At 33.8% G+C, this 21222-nt stretch overlaps 1 protein-coding gene across 1 annotated transcript; it reads right to left on the bottom strand.

The window, feature by feature from the left end:
- Positions 1–7534: 7534 nt before the first annotated feature.
- Positions 7535–19575, bottom strand: LOC131654169 (ABC transporter G family member 35-like). Its single transcript, XM_058924591.1, has 22 exons — positions 19358–19575; positions 18818–19232; positions 17848–18057; positions 17675–17759; positions 17261–17420; positions 17061–17137; positions 16926–16979; positions 16475–16565; positions 11598–12498; positions 11308–11468; positions 11105–11211; positions 10868–11021; positions 10667–10774; positions 10271–10428; positions 9855–10187; positions 9405–9695; positions 9233–9316; positions 9012–9145; positions 8671–8898; positions 8401–8572; positions 8037–8291; positions 7535–7943 (listed from the first exon to the last, which is right to left on the bottom strand). Exons 2-22 carry the CDS (start codon positions 19180–19182, stop codon positions 7671–7673), a joined length of 4401 nt encoding a protein of 1466 aa, XP_058780574.1. The 5' UTR covers positions 19183–19232; positions 19358–19575; the 3' UTR covers positions 7535–7670.
- Positions 19576–21222: the final 1647 nt, after the last annotated feature.

Below are 21222 nucleotides of genomic sequence, written 5' to 3'. Positions count from 1 at the left end.
ATGCAACACTGACATCATGCAACGACACTCTATACAATATATCCAAAACTCCTCAATTGGTAAATTCAATTCTTAAAATTACTCCTCAACAAACCTTCTAATTATTCCTTCGATCCATTCAACACTGACACTGACATCCCGTGCAGTACCAATAAACAAGTCTAGTTATAAGAACAAGAGTAACCGTAACTCCACCTCTTTCCAACGTCATCCTGTCACAATTAAATATGTTACAGCTGCTGCAACTATTTTTATAACAAAGTTCATCTCGTTAGCTTTCCGATGCTTCAGACGGAACTCAATTCGGATGTCCAGAACTCCAGTTATGAATTTTCGAAGTTCCGCAGCTAATCAGCAATTTTCCTGCGTTTTGCTTACGAAAACCTCCCTCCAAAACTCATTCTCTTCAACTCTATCACATTCCAAACAGCCCCTTATCGTATCTCTTCACTTCCAAGCATTATTATACCTTGAGCAACACATCCCATCGCCGAAGTGCGATTTCTGAAACATTACGACAGCAATCCTCTTTGCAAACTTGCAGCTGAATCTCTTCCGAGACGTAAGGCTACTCAACTGACATCTTCGCAGTACACCAGTAGAGCTGACACATCGCAACTTTCCAATTTCCTTCTCTTACAATAATTGTCAATTACCTCTAATCATCTTCCTTCAAGATGTTCCAACTTAATTCCCAGTCAAATCTTAATTCCAAGCCACCTTCAATTCGGGAAACAACAAATTCCCACAACGCTTGCACTGTTGCCAACAACAGCCTACTGAATCAATCGGCTTACAACTGAAACATCACCAAGAAGCCAAACTTCTCCCCCACTTGTCTCAATCCAACACCTGCAACAAACAACCAAGTACCGACAGTGATTCACTCACATGTCGCGTACCAAGGAGTAAAATGCCGACAATATACAACTGTCGCGCAACTCGACTGACTCAACAATTGGCCGGACGAACCGACCTGCTCTGATACCACTATTGTAACACCCTTCTAAACCCCACGGAATTTAATAAAATAATTCAGAGTAAAACATGAACACAAGGGTGCCACAATTACAATTAACACAAATTTTATCATAAATCCATTGTCATGCTTTCACTAAGGAACATCCATCGTTTACACAAACGTTAACAGAACACATCTTGCAAACAGACAATCATACTCAACATTAATTCAACAAACACACAACCAACACATCATCAATATTTATAACACTGGAATACTTCCAATCATGTTATAAAAGTATGCATATGTATGAACTGACACTATGCATGTGGTACCAACATCATCAATGGGAATAACCCATGACCGATCCAACATCATCCAGATACGGCCCTGCCAGCACAGATTCCACACAGTGGGAATCATGCCCTTCACTGATCCAACACACCCTTATGGATACAGTATCATCAATGCACATGAATGAATGCAACATATACAACATACTTATACCATCGTCAAGTCTAATGAGTAACATCATCAAATACTCATTTCATCATCATCATTAACATCATCATTATCATCAAAGTATGTTTATATACATTAGCATCATTCAATACAATCAATCATCATCATCATCATCATCATCATCATCATTAAAGAACATACATGTGTCCACATCAATCATCATCATCAATAAGAAGAACACACATGTACCCACATCATTCCAAAACAAATCAATCAACATCATACAATTCTCTACAAATCATCACATCATAACGTTTTCAAAACAACATCTTATATTGTCACATTTCATCATATATGTCAACAATACATCATCCAATCAAACAAATCGTCACATGTTTAATATTTCAACATAGCATGTATTTAACACATCTCATCACATATATGTACAATACATCATTCATCAAGAAATAAAATCATATTTAAAAATAATTGGATTCACACTCATTTCATCATTTAAACACGTAGGCTATCTCATAAGATTCATCGTGCTCGAAACGGCACTAAAAACGGACCTACGATTCGAAAGTTACACATCAATTAACTTTTCCGATAAAACAATTATCGCTACAGCATGCGGCGCGACCAAGGTTCACGGCGCGACCTGAACTACACAGACACGTTCGCGGCGCCAACCTATGCACGCGGCGCGATACGAGAAAACAAGTACGCCTTCGCGGCGCTAACACAGGTACGCGGCGCGACCTGTGGGTATCACAAATTCCTGGCATTCTGCCCACCTGTTCGCGGCGCCAACCCTGTGCACGCGGCGCCAACCGGCGATTTCAGAAACCCCAACCTGCAGAAAACAGTATTCTACACATTCCAATTCACCCAATTCATACCAGTACGAACCTAGGAAAATAGAATGCACAAACAACACGAAAAACACCTCATAATACATCAATTACACATCAATTGAGATCATAACAACATAGATATCATGGATTCAAACATAGGGAAAACATAGGGATCAAACACCATACAATTCTACCCAATCCCTAAATCTATCATATAATCCAATTGACTCAACAACATCCCTAATCAATATTATTATCCAAGAATACGATAATAGATGATAACCGGAGAGTCCCCCCTTACCTTAGCCAAGAGCTCTTGATTGGTCTCTCCCTCCATTGCTCCTCTTCACGTACTCGTTTTCCAATCCCTCATCTCTTCTGCTCTGCTTTTCACGTTCCTTTCCCTTATTCCCAATTCTTATTATTTTATAAAATAAACTTTAATTGGAATAAGACCTTTACTAACATAACACCCCCTCATTCCTTAACATCACACATGGCCCAATAGCCCATCTCATAACTCTTTCCAAATAATTCCACAAACCACCAATAATTCTAATTATTAATTAAATTTCCATTTAAATTAAAAATTAAAATATACGGGTGTTACAGCGATCGCAACCTGCTAGAAGTGGAGTTTTCTCACGAGGAAATCAGAGCTGCGGTTTGGGATGCAGATGGTGAAAAAAGCCCGGGCCCAGATGGCTTTAACCTTAGGTTCATCCAAGAATGTTGGAGCTTTTTACAGGAGGATGTGTACAAGTTTGTTGGAGAGTTTCACAAGTTTGGTTCTCTTCCAAAGGCGATAACTGCTTCATTCATTGCCCTTGTCCCAAAAAATGTCAATCCACAGGGGCTCAATGAATTTCGCCCTATCTGCCTTATTGGATGCTTATATAAGATTGTTTCTAAGGTGCTTGCTAACAGAATAAGAAAAGTGTTGCAGAATATTATATCATCTACGCAATCAGCTTTTGTGCCGGGGCGACAAATCTTAGATGGTGTTTTGGCTCTGAATGAAGTAATAGATCACGCAAAAAAGGCAAACAGAGAGTGTTTCATTTTCAAGGTTGATTTCCAGCAAGCCTATGACTGTGTCAGCTGGCAGTTTCTGAGGTCCCTCCTTCATAAATTTGGCTTTGGCGACAAGTGGTGCAAATGGATGGAGGCGTGTGTCTGTAACAGCTCGTTATCGATTTTAGTGAATGGAAGCCCAACAAAAGATTTCAAAGTGGAAAGAGGCCTTAGACAAGGAGATCCCCTCTCCCCTTTTCTTTTCACTCTAGTAGCGGAAGGATTGGCGGTCATGTTTAACTCAGCAGCTTCTCTAGGCAATTTCGAGGGTTATCGAGTAAACAACAATGTGGAGGTGAAGTTGCTACAATTTGCAGACGATACGGTGATCATTGGGAAAGGGAGCTGGAAAAACTTGTGGACTATTAAGTCGATCTTTAGAGGTTTTGAACTTATTTCTGGTTTAAAGGTGAACTTCTCAAAGAGTAAGGTGTTGGGTGTCAATGTGGATGAAAACTTCCTCAATGCAGCCTCACACTTCTTATGTTGCAGCAGGGAGAGTTTTCCTATTAAGTTCCTAGGTATTCTTGTTGGTATAAACCCGAGGAGATGTGATTCATGGGGTGTGGTGGTGAACAGTCTGAAAAATAAACTGTCCATGTGGAAATCAAGGTTTTTATCTATCGGGGGTAGAGTTACTCTCCTTAACTCTGTCCTCTCAAGTGTACCGATTTATGCTATGTCTTTCTACAAGGCTCCTCTGAAAATAATCAAGGAAATTATTCGAATCCAAGGCCAGTTTGTTTGGGGTGGGTCAGAAGACAAGAAGGTTATAAATTGGGTCAGTTGGCACAACATTTGCAAACCAAGGGAGGAAGGTGGTCTGGGGATTAAAAATATTGGGCATTTCAACCGAGCTCTCTTGACGAAATGGAAGTGGAGGATTATGAAAGAAAGCGGGTCCTTATGGAAGTCAATTCTTACAGCTAAATATGGTGACGTTAATAAAGTGGTGGTGTTGGGGGCGGATCACAAGCCAAAAAGGAAGGACTCGGTATGGTGGAAAGATATGCTAGAGGCGAGTTTGTCACACTCTAACGACTTTGATTGTTTTGCAGGTAGCATTAATTTTCGCTTGTGCAATGGTAGAAGTATTCTCTTTTGGTATGGAAGGTGGTTCGGAGGTTCACCGCTCAAGGGACTATTTCCTTTACTCTTTAGCCTATCCAGCAAACCGAAGGGTACGATCAGTGAAATGGGAGCCTGTGACGGAAGTGCTTGGCATTGGGATTTTCATGTGAATGGTCCGGCTCTGTTAGGATCTCCAGAAGCAATGCAAGAGGCGTTGGAGCTTTTGGAACTGTTGGGAGGCTTTGGTCCTACTGTTGGTGTAGAAGATGTCATCAAATGATGGCCTAATTCTGAAGGTACCTTCTCAGTTAAAAGCTGTAATATGTTATTTAGAGAGCATCAGTTAGAAGAGGGGGTAGAACCAAATAAACTTTCTGCAATTAATTCTTTCTGGCACTCAAAACTCCCATCAAAAATCAAGATTTTTGGATGGAGATTGATGTTAAATAGGCTGCTGTCAAAAGATCAATTGAGTAAGCGGAATATCATTCAGAGGGAGGAAGATAAAGTGTGTATTTTTTGTGATTCTGAGATGGAAGATGTAGAACACTTGTTTTTTTCTTGTGCTTTTTCTATAAAGGTATGGGAAAAGGTTCTTGGGTGGCTGGAAATAATGCTGGTAGGGAATGTGGCAGGGGCGGATCATTTTCTGCAGTTTGCTCAGGCTATGAAGAGTAACATCAAAAAGAGGAATTTGTGTCTTTTGTGGCTCGCAACGGTATGGATGCTTTGGAACACAAGAAACAGCTTCATCTTTAACAATACTAGGATTGTTTTAGATGACGTTATCGTTAGTATTAAATTAGTTTCTTGGATTTGGTACTCTATCGGTCTGAAAAATGGCGGTTTGTCGTCTTTTTATAATTGGTTACAAGCTCCATTGGAGGTCTTAAAAAATGGTTAACTCTAAATATTTGCTGTAATGGGTTGTGAGTACCCCTAGTACTCACCTCAATTATATATTTGATTAACTTTGCTTATCAAAAAAAAAAAAAAAGTAAAATATAGGCTAGAAATTTCATTTTTTTATGTTCCCTTCTTTTTTCAGTGTTTTGGTATAATCCCCACTTTTTATTGTATCTTTTCCTTTCTTAATATATCGTTTCTATTAAAAAAAACTTACATACTTTCATAAAAACTTATAAAACAAATTTTTTATTTTTCTCGCAATTTTTTTTAATTAATAAAATTAAAATTAAAATTTTTTTCATATTTTTTCATATAATATATCTAAAATAATTTTAAATTTTTTTTAAAAAAATATTATACTACTATTTCATTATACTTATTTCAACAAAGAATACTCTTATGACAAACCAATTGTTAATTTTAACATTTGATATTAAAATCACTTTACAAAAACTCAAATACAATATAAGATCTACAAGTTTTATATAATTTTTACCCTAAATCTTCTTTTGTATTTGTTTTTTATTTGTTTTTATTTTATTTCATATGTGAGATCTTATTTGTTTTGATACTAAGCAGTGATGGTGTGTATTGATGTTATTATGTGTTCATTACAATCTTTTGAAAGTATTTTGTTAAATTAAGTTCATAAAATGGACAGTTATGTTTTATTTTTTATGTTGAGAATCACATCAATCTATTTCTCTGTATATTTCAATTTATTTATGTTTTTTAAACAATTTTAGATAGAAAAAATGCAATATAATACATATATCATTTTCTTATATATCAATAGTATACTCGAAACTCAACTCAGTGCAATATTTTATTCTCTTTATAAGAAGTATTTTGAAAGATATGACTTTAAAACTCATTTTAAGAATCACTCCAACTAAATTTACTTAGTTAGTTGAGTATATTTTTTTGAAATTCACCACTTCTCAAAAGACAAGATAATGTATTAAATTTCTATTTGAGATCACAAGTTCAAATTCAAACAAATACAAAACTATATTATTTCAAATATCATTATTTTTACATTAGAATAATAAAATTTAAAATTTAATAGTCATATATCATTTATATAAAGGCTAAATTACAGTTTTAGTCCCCCTATTTTGGCCAACTCATGAAATCAGTCCCCCTATTTATTTTTTAAACAGTTTTGGTCCCCCATGTCCATTTTTCATTCAAAAAACACTGTTGTGTATTATTTTTTAGATACATAGCATACTTTTATTGACTTGGAATAAGAAATATTAATTATTGACGATGTTTTCCTCCTTTAATCGTCTTCTCTAATCGTCGTCTTTTTCTCTCAGCTTGCTCGTTCATCTCTTTCATTCTCCAAAAAACGCTCTCTACGTTCTCTCTCGTTCAGAAAGTATCCCAGGAATACAAAAAACTGAAAAAATCAACATTTTTGGGACGAAAAATGGACATGAGGGACCAAAACTGTTTAAAAAATAAATAGGGGGACTGATTTCGTGAATTGGCCAAAATAGAGGGACCAAAACTGTAATTTAGCCTTATATAAAATAAAACTACTTTTTTGAAAGACAATTTAATTTTACACAAATAAATCATATCTAAAAATTATTTTAAAATTTTCAATTACATAAAATATGAAAAGTAGATTAAACACATCCGCGCAACGCGCATGTCACATTCTAGTAATATTACAGTTTGTAATATTTTGAAGATTCTCATTGATTTATCCTAATTAATGTTAATTATCGCTGAACCAACTAACTATTGGTTTCTTAAATAAATATTTAAAAATTCATCATACAATTATCTAATTTATTATTAAATTGTTGTATGCAAGAACAACAAACTTTACTTTTAAGATGATTGGTTTAAAAAAGAGCAGGGAAATAACTTATAGTACGGGTTGTCTACTTTTTTTTTTTTTTAATTATCCACGTTTTTTTTTAGCCAGTTTTAAAATTGGAATATGACCTCTAAATTGTTTGAGACGGCAGACCTGCTTTGAGAAGTACATTCCCAAAACTCTTCGGAACCTTGCAAACATTATGAACCACTTTATAATAGATCCTAAAATTGAACCATGCTATAATATCTTGTTAACAATTGAAATTCAAATACAAAAAGCGAAGTTGAGAATGACAAAAAAATGAGAGTTTAAATAAAAATGACAAAGGTTACTAATACTAGAACTACAAAGAGAATATATGTATACAGTAAAACATAAAAAAAAGATTGCACTAACCTTATCCTCCCAATAACATATTTATATAGTAGTATACATATACATATACATATATATAAGGCACTCTCATTAACAAAAAATTCAAGAATTTGTGTTTATATTTTTATCTGGTTTGGAAGTTGAGTGCCTTGATGCAGAAGGCAAATACAAAGGCAAAAAATACAGCGAAAGCAACCAAAACAGCAGCAACCGGTCCCATGAAATCCGATCTGAAACCATAATGATCTTCGATAAACTTATTGATCGGAGTTTCTCCGGTCTCTCCCGCCACAGTTATGCCTTTTGTCACGTCTCCATACTGCGACACAATTAGTCCATACACTGTCCACGCAACCGGACAAAGCCAATAGTACCAAACCCACCATTTCGGAATTTTCTGAAATGTAAAATTTCGTATAGGAATCATCATGTCAGCAAAAATAGCCAAGAAAGTTTAAATGTGTTTAAGAAAAAAAAATATAGTACTTACTGGTCTTGGGATAAAGAAACCAGAAAAGAGATTGAAGAGTCCATAAAATGCTGCTCCAAAGATTGATGCTACTTGATGATTCGGTGTAATGGAAACTGTCATCATTCCATAATATGTGAAGTACAAGAAGGAGAAGAAGCTCACAAAGAAGAACCATAACACTTTCTCCACTTTCCATTCAAAGCCAACCATTGCGTACACGATGAATGCGAAATATATAGTTTCAACAAACACATATGGTATTTCACATACAACCTGCAAATCATGAAAATGAAACCATTATTAGTATCACTATGTCAATATGAGAATAAGCAACATGTACCGAATTTTGATTATAGTTTTCGATGTGAAGTCCTTCTCTGACCTGAGCGATGGCGTAAGGTAAAGCCGAGTACATTCCAGCGGCTTTTTCTCTATAGAATACAGTTCTTTCAACGGCGACAACTGGTTGAACAGTTTGACAATTGTTGACACCAACGAAAAATACCGCACTGTATAATGCTCCTATGATCATGTTCAAGTCAGCTGAACTATCCCTGTACAAAGATAACGGCTTTTTTTATATATCGAAATCAAACTAAATGGTTGGAGAATGAAGTTATGTTTCAATAATTTATACGAAACGAATCTAAACCTTTTCTCGCCGGCTTTCCAAAACACTGATCCTAACATGAGAGATGCAGCCAAGGTAAAGAAGAATCTGACAAGATTGTAATCTGGACTTCGCCAATATGTCAACCACTGCTTCCATAAACAAGATTTAAATTGTCCCCAAGTTGATTGAGAAAATTGAGTAGTGAAGTATAGATCTTTTGTTCCGGGAGGAGGTGTACTTAACTCGTTTACGAGAGTTTTGTTTCTCCTGCTCGTTACAGATGTGTTATTTGAACATCAAAATATTGACACTGATACCTGACATCAAAATGCATGCAAATCGAATTGAAAAGAAGGGTTTCGTAGTTTTTTTGGACTTACTGATGCAATGGTGATGTCTTGTAGTATTCGGCAAAGTCTATTCTAAGCCTAACTTCAGCTGCTATTGAGCTTACTTCTAACATCCATGTAGCTGGATTGTACTTATCCTTAATTTTAGGGACTCCTTGAATTCCCTGAGATCAAAGAATGATATGTTTAACTTTTGATACAATAATTGATCAGAAGAATATAATCGAAAAATTGTTGTAAACTTTTAGAACCTCGAAGTATTCTATAATCTTGTGTGAATTCCTTCCTAATGGTCCTGAGTAGATTACTTGACCTCCTCTCTTCAACAAAAGCAACTGATGCACAAAGGAATGTTTACTAGTGAAACTGTTTGAAAGAGCTTATGAAAACAACTTATACATAAGGACACGTTTAATGATATACCTCGTCGAAGGATTCAAAGATATCGATACTAGGCTGGTGAATTGTGCAGACGACTGTTCTACCAGTATCGACAGTGTTTCTCACTGTCCTCATAACAATTGCGGCTGCTCTTGCGTCGAGACCTGAAGTTGGTTCATCCATGAAAATGATTGAAGGATTAGCAACTAGCTCAACAGCTATTGTTAGCCTTTTTCGCTGTTCTGTCGACAACCCTGTAACGCCCGGAAGCCCGACTATAGCGTCTTTAAGATTATCCAGCTCCACCAAATTCATTACTTCATCCACAAATTTCTGCAAGATAAAACAAAAACATCTAAGATCACAAATGATTGTGTTAATCATGAAGATTAAACGTAGTTGGTACAGTTACTTGCATAGCAAGCTAACTTCACCATTGATGTAATCTTAAGTTTTGTAAATCATAAAAAAGATAAAATGCGTAGTACTTACTATTTTTTCGTCGTTATTTACTTCTCTAGGTAGTCGAAGGAAAGCCGAGTAAATAACGGATTCCCTGACAGTAACTTGAGGTGAATGGATATCGGTTTGTTCACAGTAACCTGAAATTCTTGCGAAAGTTTGTTGATTCTTCGGAAAGCCAGAGATTCTAACATCTCCTTGAATGTAACCACCCGTCTTTCTTCCGGCTAAAACATCCATCAAAGTTGTCTTTCCAGCTCCACTAACTCCCATTAAAGCAGTTAAAACTCCAGGCCTAAATGCACCAGTTACTTCTCTAAGCAATTGTAGCCTATTATCTGTTACTCCTTGCTCTTTCATTTCCTGTTCGACGTTACATTCGATGATTAATATTGTAAAGTCGTATGAATAAAGTCTATGAGGATTGAGGATGATGATGTTCTTACTGCTGGCATGTCGACGAAGTAATTAACACTATCGAAAGACATTGCAAGAGGTTGAAAAGGAAGAACCATTCCTCTCTTTGGTGCAATTCCAGCGGCTGACTCGAGTTTTGAACTCGCATTACCTCTACTACTACCCATTCTCTGCATTGCCACTTCTCCTGAAAATGTAAAAACAATCTTCATTAGCCTAATGCGCCTACGTCTTCGACTGCAATGCGGCTGCAATATCTTTCTATTTTTCAAGCTTAAGGTTTACATACTACAACTCGTGTTTAAATAGTCGCTCCGCTCGAGCGACCTGCCTACATATCAGTAAACTATGTGCCATACCCGACAAAACAAAAGTACAATTCTAACTAAGCTTTTACCGTAAGGCCTATAGTTGAAGTTGCTTACCTTTGTTGGACTCCTGTCTTACAAGTCTCGGTTCCTCCTTCGAATCTCCTCCGGTTTCCATTTCACTCGCTTCTTCTTTTGATATAATTGCTTGTTTCTTTCCAATAGCTATTGAATCAAACAAAAAACAAAGCAAATTAAAAGCTTTTCTTGACACTTAAGTAACATACTTAACATTTTGTAGAGAATGCGAGGTCTTACGGTTAAGGTACATAAGTGAAAGGGTGAACAGAACATTGTATAAAACAGTGAAACCAATAAGAGCTCCAACACCTATCCAGTACCAATTTTTATTATTATAAACATCAAAGACATTCAATGTGGCTACACCCAATGATGTTGATCCATCTGAAGACTGCAAAACACGAAAACTTCGAGTCAGAACTATAATTTTGGATTAAATATGTTTTTAGTCCTTTTAAATACGATAGTACTCACCGGTTTACTCCATCTTGGCGCTAGCATTTCGTTAACCGATAATGCATTGAAAGCATATGACAATGGAGAAAGCCAATAGCCCCATACCCACCAATCTGGAATGTCACCTGTTAACACATTAAGGCTTAACCATATTAGTGACCATAACAAATTACACAAGATTAGTGTCTTAATTAGAGTTTGATTAATGATTAGCGACTCACGTTTCGGAAGAACGAAACCTCCAAGTAAGAAAACAAGAAGAAGCATGAGTGATCCACCAGTGTTGGCTATGATCATTGTCCTACAAACTCCAGATATTACCCTAAACATCCCAGCTGCCATTTGTTGAATAAGAAACACCAACAACAAATGCTTGAAGAACCTACAATGTTTTAATAGTATCAGAGTGGCGTTACTGACACGATCCATTGAGATTCAGCACTTGTCGTTTTGATTCATATAGAAATAAACAAACAATATATCAGTGACAATAGTCGGTAATCGAGGTTACCTTGAGGCTTCAGGTGCGAATCCAATGGTGTTATATGTAATAAGAACCCAAACAGTAGCCTCGAAAAGTGTAATAGGGATTCTCAGAACAAAATTGGGAAGAGTGTAAGTCCATGGAGGATGAAAAAGGTGGTCTCTATGTTTATAGAACACAGGAAGCCTAGCAATTGTGAGTGGACACTCAGAAAAACCATTAAACATGTTCATAGCTATAGTAAACAGAATAGCACCAATATAAACAGCTGCATCATCCTCATTCCTTCTATGCATTTCACTTCTCAAAAAAACAGTTCCAGATATAACAGCCATAATGCATATTTGAACTGTCTTAAATATGTAAATAAAAGAGTTTCTCTTTATCAAAAGCCATTCTTTGTCCCAACCAGCTTTCAATAGTCCAATTGTAGGAACTGTATATTTCTTGAAAACAAGAGCTGCTCTATGCGTGGTCGATCTATCAAACGGTATCGATATTTCATTCTTAAGCTGCATTCCGACGTGGAAATTCTTGAATCTGTTTGCGAATTCAGTAACCGTTACATAACGGTATTGTATGTTTCTGTTTGACCAATATTGTTGTTGATCTTTCCTTGAAGTAACCTCTTGCAAGAAATCTGCAGTTCCTTTTCTGTCAGGACATTTGAAGCCGCATGATTCGAAGAATTCAAGAACATGTTCACGCGGGCCTTGATATACTATCTGACCCTCAGATATTAAGACAATGTCATCAAAGAGATCGAATGTCTCGGGAGCTGGTTGAAGTAAGGACATGAATATGGTTGCTTCAGTGAGGTGTACAATTTGTTGGAAACATTTTACTATTTGGTATGTTGTGGAACTGTCAAGACCAGTGGATATTTCATCCATAAATAGTGTTTTTGTTGGTCCAACTATCATCTCACCTGTATCAAATCCAAATCCATGTCATTTTTTTTTATAAATACATCAAAACTATGTTAATATAATAATAGCTATAGACTAAGATGATGGAAGTTAAAGGGTGCTATTATTCTATTTCTAAGATATAAAGTATTTGAGGAATGTCGATAGGGAGAAAGCCTTAGAAGAAATGTGGGTGAAACTCAAACAATTGTATATGATAAAAGTCATTAATTCATAAGTTGTGCTTGAAATAACAAATTTAATCATTTATGATGGAAGAATCAAAGTTCATTGTGGAGTAATTGTCGTATTTCAACAAAAGTATTGATGATTTGAAAAATATTGAGGTGAAGGTTGATGATGAGAACAAAACTCTACTGCTGTTGAGTTTATCACAATGAACTTTTAAGCATTTCAAAGATACTCTTTTTATGGAATGCGTCATCACTTTATATGAGGTCAATCGATTATTAAAACCAATGAATTAATCAAGTTTAAGGAAATTAGAGTAGATGAAATCATAAAGAGAGTAAATCTAAGTCAAATTCCACGTCAAGAGTGTTTACAAGTAGAAGTATAAAAGTATAAGTGCTTTAGTTTGTTAGAAGTAATTCATATTCAGAAGCATTGTTAATCAGAAGCTGAAGCTTCTGAGGTGACTGTTCCAGAAGTGTTGTTTAGCTTTTGGAGTTTAGTTAGTTAGTTAGCTAGCTTAGCTATTAAGCATAGTTTTGTTGTGCCTACGTGGCAGTTTACTTTGCCTATTTCAACAAGTTTGTAGCTAGGTTTTGTAATATTGTAATGCCATTTGTGAATAGAGTTTCTTTCTCAACAAGTTTGTTGTAACCCCTCTCTCTCTCTCTCTCTCTCTCTCTCTCTCTCTCTCTCTCTCTCCCATCTTCATCTTTGTTCATCTTGTTCCGCTGTGCACCAACACAATTGTCACAAGCTCGACCAGTTCAAGAAGGATTGTCCAGAAAAGGGTGGCGATGAGGGCTTCATTCACATTGTGGGTTTGTTAGATGTGAATTATGAATGTGCAAATAATCTAGTGATGACTAGTTGGAAAATTGAAAAGAGTTGAGTCATCGATTTAATATGCTCTTATAACATGTTTCCGAGAAATGAGTGCTTTGAAGCCTTAAAGTTGAAAGAATGTGGAGTTGTTCACCTAAAAATGATAAATCTTGTAAGGTCTAAGATTTGAGTTTTATTAGTCTAAAAATGTTCAATACAATCTGAGGCATTTGAACTTATGACACATTTATTATCTATAAGAATGTTTGATGAACTCTGTTATTGTATTATTGAACATGGCATTCAGAGGATTTTTGTAGGTGCATTGATTCTTGCCAAGGGATCCATGATTTATGTTTTGTATATTTTAGATGATTCAATGGTTATAGGTCATGCATCATTATCTAGTAAAAAAATCTATGATAAAGCCTATCTATGATTATTAAGGTTGGTTTAGTTGAGCTAGTTAAACAAGGTTTTTTTATAAGGTGATAAAAGGAATAAATTAGAATTTTGTGATAAATGCATACTAGAAAAGAACATACCATTAAGTTTTGGGATACCATGCATAATTCTAGTAAATCTTTTATGTACATTAATTTGAATTTTTGGGGTCCTGAAAAAGTGACTATTCATAGGGTGATTCCTATTTTCTCACCTTGATTGATAATTTCTATCGAAGAGTGTGGATTCACATTTAAAAAAAAATTTAAAAGTTTAATGAATGATATATTCCGGTGGAAAATCAAATATGAACCAAATTTAAGGTTTTATGGACTCACAATGGCATTGAAGTTTATTTTAGATTAGTTTAACGAATGTTATATAAAACATGGTATAAAGAGGCATGGTATTATAAGTCACACATCACAACAAAATGTTCTTCAATAACTAATGAATAACACCATCTTGTAGCGTTTAAGGTGCACATTATTAGGAGATGGATTTTCTAAAAGTTAATTGGTGAAGCTATGAGTACATCAACCTTTTGATCAACATGAATTGACTTCAAGACACCAATAAAGATATGGAGGGGGAGAACGACAAAATACTCAAATTTAAAGGTTTTTAGAGTTTTGGCATTTTCACATATCAAATAAACATGCTTGATGCTAGAGTTTTAAAATATGTCTTTGTTGGTTATCTAGAGAGTGTGAAGGGTTATAAATTATGGGAGATGAAACTTGGAGAAGAATCAAGATTTATGATAACAAGGATGTTACATTTGATGAAACTTTCACGGAGATAAAGTGCAATGACCTGAAAAATAAAGAGTAAAAAACAAGAATGGAAAATATTTGGTTTAAGGTGAAGCCTTCCACTAGCGTGTCTAGAGACGATAAGGATAAGCATAATCTGACTTTTAGTCCTAGTAAAAGACATTCTACAATGACTTCTAACTATTAGTTGGCTAACAATAGGGTGGATAGCGATATTGTACCACCGAAAAGATACAGTTATCTCGACTTTATTTTTTATGCTATAAATGGAGCTGAGGGCTTTCAAGACTCAAAACCAAATAATTTTAGCGAGGCACTTAAGTACAAATAAAACAAGAAATGGTTCAAAACAAGGTATGAGTAAATGCATTCATTAAAGATGAACCATACTTGAAAATTTGTGGATTTACGTAAGAACCAAAGTGTAGTTTGAGGCAAGTGGATCTTAAAGAAGGAAGTTATTCTAGAAATTGAGCAAAGGTACAAAGCAAGACTTATAACAAAGAGTTTTACTCAAGTAACGGAAATTGATTACAACAATATTTTCTCACCAATGGTAAAAATATTGTTCCATAAGAACTCTTATGGCTATTGTGAATCAGTACAGTCTTGAGTTAGAACAATATATGTAAAAGACCGTTTCTTTACCTAGAGACCTTGAAGAGATAATTTATATGGAATAACATTTTTCTGTAGCCGACAAGTCTAGTGCATGTATTTTGAAGAAATTCTTGTACGTGCGGAAACAAAACTCTAGGAAATCATATATTTGATTGTGTAAGAAGTATGTGTGACGATTGTGCTTATATATGGAAAAGGAATGAGAAAGTGAATTTCTACCTAAATATATTTTTTGTTTTGCCTCATATGAGGCTGATAGGCTATGGCGTGAGGCGCTTGGAGTACCATTGACAAGAGCAAGAGAAGGATAACCTTGTTTTGTGAGCTAAATACTCTCCATTTTAAAATGAGTGTCGTTTTAGAAAAAAAATTTATTTCAAAATAAATGTCATTCTCACTGTTCAATGTAGCAATGATTACTATTTTTTCAATTGTATCATTGAATTATTACTTTGTACACTATTTCAACACATTAATATGATTAATTTAATAAAAATGTTATGTCTTATGACAACATTATTGTATTTCTTAGCGTGCAAAAATTTTAAATGACATTCATTTTAAAACAAAAATGTTATGTCTTATGACAACATTATTGTATTTCTTAGAGAACATTAGAAGTTAATTTTTTTAATTTTTTTTTTAACTTCTAACAATATATTCATAGTGGATCCGACTCTCCTCAAAGATAAATATGAATCAAAATGAGTAAACAAAAATCAATGTATTTGTTATTCTCTTTCTTTTATCTTATGCTTTGATTTATTGTATGATTGATGTTGGTTGTCATTATATTTTTTCTACTATTATTTTATTCTTGTTGGTTTGAACAAGTTTTCAAATCTCCAACAAGTTGCCATTTACTATAATATAATTTATAGTAGTTCTATTTGACTAAGTAAACTAGTATGGACTAGTATTATTGATGTGAGTTTTCACAAAATAATTAGTAGGTCATGAATGGTTGAACTTGGTTTATTGCAATCTATTAATCTCACTTAATCTATGTAAGTAATATCATTTTTTATATAAAAAAATGTTTTTACTTTTAGTTTTCTCTTACAATATATTCATTTTTCAATGATTTTTTTCTGGTAAAATTAAAAATTAAAAGTTCTAACATATTTAGTGTTCTTACCTGTGGTTACTCTCTTTTTTTGACCACCAGATATACCTCTTTGCATTTCATCACCAACAATAGTATCTTTGCATATATCAAGACCCAATATCTGTTTCACACAAGCAAACAAAATACTTCATTTTTTATAACATAATAATCATGTTATGCCAGCCAAAAATAATTAATGTCAAACTAGCTTTTACTCAATTAAATTAATAAACTATTAATTTAATAAACATCATATTCATAGATTTTCTAGCTGGCACTACTTGTACTATTTGCTCTTGATTATGTTTAATTAATTAAATTATTTTTCCCATTAAAAATATGATATTTTATTTTATAATATAAATTAGACAGCTTAGTCAAGATTCCTAAGAACGTGGTTTGGACTTATAAAAAAGTAGGGAATGATGCTGGAACATAATGATCAAATTATTTTCAATGTTGGAGGAAAAAAGTTACTTACTTTGAGTGTATAGTCAGTAATAAGACTGCTTTCTGTTCCTTCCATGGCAGTAGCCTACAAATTACATAATAATAATTATTTATTATTTATTATTATAATCTTTAAGATTACATGATTAATTAGTTAAATACATACTTTCATGAAAAGATCTAACTCTGCCTCTGGAAATATGCCTGCTTCTTTTTCCCTTCTAGCAAGTTCAGTTAATAGATCTGCACTAACATTTTTTAAAAATTATTAATGTCGATGTATCAGTGTTGGTGTGTCTGAGAATGTGATTCATATAAAATTAAACATAATATTATAAAAAAATTAATTGTTGATTAATTAAATACCATATCGTGTCCCGATTCCTTGACATCTAGCTGAGAAATCCAATGTTTCTTTTACAGTCATTTCTCCTATATGTACATCATTTTGACTAATGTAAGCTGAAGTTTTTCTAGGGACAAATTCATTAAGCTTGTGACCATTGTAAGTGATTTCCCCTTCAACCTGTTTCATACAATCCAAGCAACACATATGAACCATTAATGACACTATATTCTTACGTTGACATGTGCCTAATGTCTGACATCTGTCTAATATCTAACATATGTATGTGTCAGACACAACTTTACAACTTTAAGAATTTATGCTACAAAGTTTTATTAATTCTTATGCAACACATATAAGAATGAGTTTAAGTTTATGTTATAATTAAATACTAATTAAGAAAATAAGATTAAATTAGGTTGGAGCTTAATTACCCTTAAGTCAGGGTCTAATTTTCCAGCCAAAGCAAGCAAAAGGGTGGTTTTCCCTGATGAAGGGGGGCCTAGTAAAAGGGTCATCCTGCAAAGAAATAAATTTATAATTAAAAAGTTTCAATAGTGAATATTTTACTAAGTTAGTTCCAAAAATTAGTGATGAAATAATGTACCTAGAAGGTTTAATAATGCCAGAGACATTTTTAAGAATATTGAGTTTTGTTGTCTTTGTAGCACTAATACCAAAAATGCGAAGAGATGATTCAAGCATGTTCAATGTAACATTTGGTAAAGTTGGTAGAGCTCTGCTTCCAACATAAGAATCAGCTTCTATACTCAGATTTTCAAATCTCACTTCTACTGTTGGGAGTTTGATACCAACCCTGCAATCATTAATACCAACTATTCATCATTTGAATTTAATAAACTTTACCAAATTAATCCCTCATCATTTTAATTTAATAAACTTTGGACTAATTTCTAGTGTAAATTGTCTAGTCTGCGGATGAGTAGTAAGAAAACATTTATATGGAAATGCATATGGATCGTCCATCCTGCCTTTAGTATAACAGCCAAGAAATATTAATAGAAGAAAATAAATTTAAGAAATTGTAAAGAAAATTGATTTTATTCAAAAAGGAGTAACGATGTATCATACGGTTATATATTTATATTTTAAATTTAATAAACATAATAATTTTTACTAACGTGTATGATAAATAGAAATAATATATAATTTTATAAAATTGTTTTTCATTATTAATATATAATTAATATTTTTACTAAACTAACCTTTCGGATTTATTGGCTGCTACTTATTATTTGAAAATTGTTTTCATACGATGTTTTGTTTACAAGGACAAAAGCAGACAATTAATTAATATAAGAAACCAAATAGTTAATTCTTGAACATACTATAATTCAATATCATAATCAGATATGCCACTTATCTTGCCGGCCCAAAAGTCAAATGTGTGCAGAAATTACTCTTCACTTTTTAAACAAATCAAAATCAAAATTACATCACAAGAAACCAACCAATTAGTACTTTTTAAATTCTTGATATCTGAGAAATTTATATCAAACTTATCAAACAATAATAAAACAAAACAAATAAAAATAATGTATGAAACAAAAACTCACTTGTCAATTCTGTCTCTGAATTTCTGCAAATACTTTTCATTATCTTCTTCAGCAACCTTAAATATTTTATCAATAAACTTTTGCCTTTCATTCCCATCCAACTTCCTAACATCAACTTCCTTATGTTGCACTATGTTTGGATGATCTTCATCACCAAGATATTCCTCAGCATATGTTTGAAGAATACTTGTTCTCAACCTATCATAAGTAGGTAACCTCTCTATTGCAGCCCATTTAAGTGCTTCCTCATCTTCATCAACATTAGAAGTCCTTCTAGAATATCTTCCACTAGCAAACACTCCCTCCATTCTCCAACTTGACCTACTCAAACTCCTACTTATGCTTCTACTTAAACTCCCATCCATCTTTTCGTCTCGTCCAGATCCAAACTCGAACTCGAACTCAGACTCAGACTCTTCAAAATAAATATTTTTCAAAGGAAATAAGATAGGTTTTTAATATAAATGAAAGGAGATGAAGGATCAAAGTGCAAATAATGTAAATATACTTACTTTTTTGACTAAATGTAAATATACTTACTTGAATGTGAAGGAATTGCTCTTTTGGATTGAGAGAAGAATATGTACCTAACGTAAAACACTTTGTCTTGAAAAAGAAAAGTTTGAAAGTAGGGAGTTGATTATGTATGGGCTTCTAATATTTTTGATGTGTTTTCTGCAAATATTTTCATCTCTTTTTCTTTCTTTCTCTTTTCGTGTTTTCCACTCATTAATGAAGGTTTGAAAATGGGTAGAGTTTTGTTATATTTATGAAGAAAAGGTTATAAAAATGTTATATATTTATAGTATGATGTATATGAAAATGACAGATGGGTTGATAGAAAAAATTTCTAGCCAAGTGAAGAATTGGTGTGATACGTGGCTGCCAGCATTGTCGTAATGGATGATAATTAAACTAGTAATGTTAATTAAACATTTAAAAATTGATAGGGTATGTAATAGTATATAAATATACATTATTTATAATGATGATGATATCATAAAAAATAATAAAACAAAACATAGTTTTTAGTAGGAATGACAATCGGGTATGCTTCTTGATTTATTTCTGTCCTGAAAAACCTCGCCAAAAAAAAAAGAAAGTGATGCGAGACAAATATAGTTGATGGTACAATTAAAAATAGTTCATTTTGAAAATAAATGAATGTAGCACAAGGCAGGACAGGACAAGCATGCAGCCAATGTATATTTTAAGTCCAAAACTAAAAAATTTATATTTAATGCTCATGTTTGCAATAATTTGCAAAAATAAAAGAACATACCCATTAGAGAATATGGGTCAAAATCTTATCTATCCTAAAAAATGGGTAAAACAGATTTAGTTAAGGTTGGACAATCGATCGGTTTGGATTAATATTGAGCCAAAAACTTAATCTTGACAAAAAAATGGGGTTTTATATTTTTAAACCCAAAAATAAAAGAACATACCCTTTACCTTTGCCATGATTGATAAGCCAAGTAATTTCTTCATCCCAACCTTTTGGAGTATGCTTCCATTGGATCAATTGCAATATACGAGACCAAATCTAATTCATCTCATTACATTCAAAGAAGAGGTGTTGAATTGTTTCCTCCTTACTGCAGAAAATACAATCACTATTAGCCAACAGGCCCAATCTAGCCAACCTACTTTTTGTAGCCAACCTTTTACGACAAGCAAGCCAGAAAATCAGAGTCGCTCTTGGCTTCGCACAATTATATTTAATCAGACTATGCCATTCCACAATGCTGCCAGTTTTTAGTCTGCCATACACCAGCTGCATTTGGAATTTGCCTTGGTTTACCATGGTATTCCACTTAGTATCCATTTGGTGAATGAACTCCCGTTGTTCCAGAATTTTACGCATGATCCAAGTGTTGTTCGTCGCGACTTTGACATCCATAATATTCTTTTGTTTTATGTAGTAAGCATGGATCCACTTCACCCAGAGGTTGTCACTTTTGTTGCAAATATTCCATAACAGCTTTAGCATGGCACAATTGTTCCAAACTGTCATATCAATCACACCGAGCCCACCTTTTTTGATTGGTTTGCAAACCTCTGCCCAAGCAACTGGATTTTTCCTGCACGAAGAATAAGAACCAGACCAGAGAAAGCCTCTACAAATAGACTCGATTTTCATAATCACTGCTTTTGGAAAGGGGAAACACATGAGCCAATAGTTAGCCATGGAAAAGGTAATGCTTTTAATCAACTGCAGTCTCCCTGCATAACTCAGAAGCTTTGCAGACCGGTGCCTAATTCTGCTCAACTTGATATAATTTTTTATTTATATTAATAAGTTATTTTCTAAATTCTGTTCAGCTTGACTTGGTATATCAGTCATGTTAATGACCACTTGAAGTTTTTTTTTTTGAAATGCATGACCACTTGAAGTTAAATCC

This window comes from Vicia villosa, linkage group LG2 (assembly GCF_029867415.1).
Source record: "Vicia villosa cultivar HV-30 ecotype Madison, WI linkage group LG2, Vvil1.0, whole genome shotgun sequence".
In the NCBI taxonomy this organism is placed as follows: Eukaryota; Viridiplantae; Streptophyta; class Magnoliopsida; order Fabales; family Fabaceae; genus Vicia; species Vicia villosa.
This window is presented reverse-complemented; position numbering and strand designations above follow the sequence as displayed.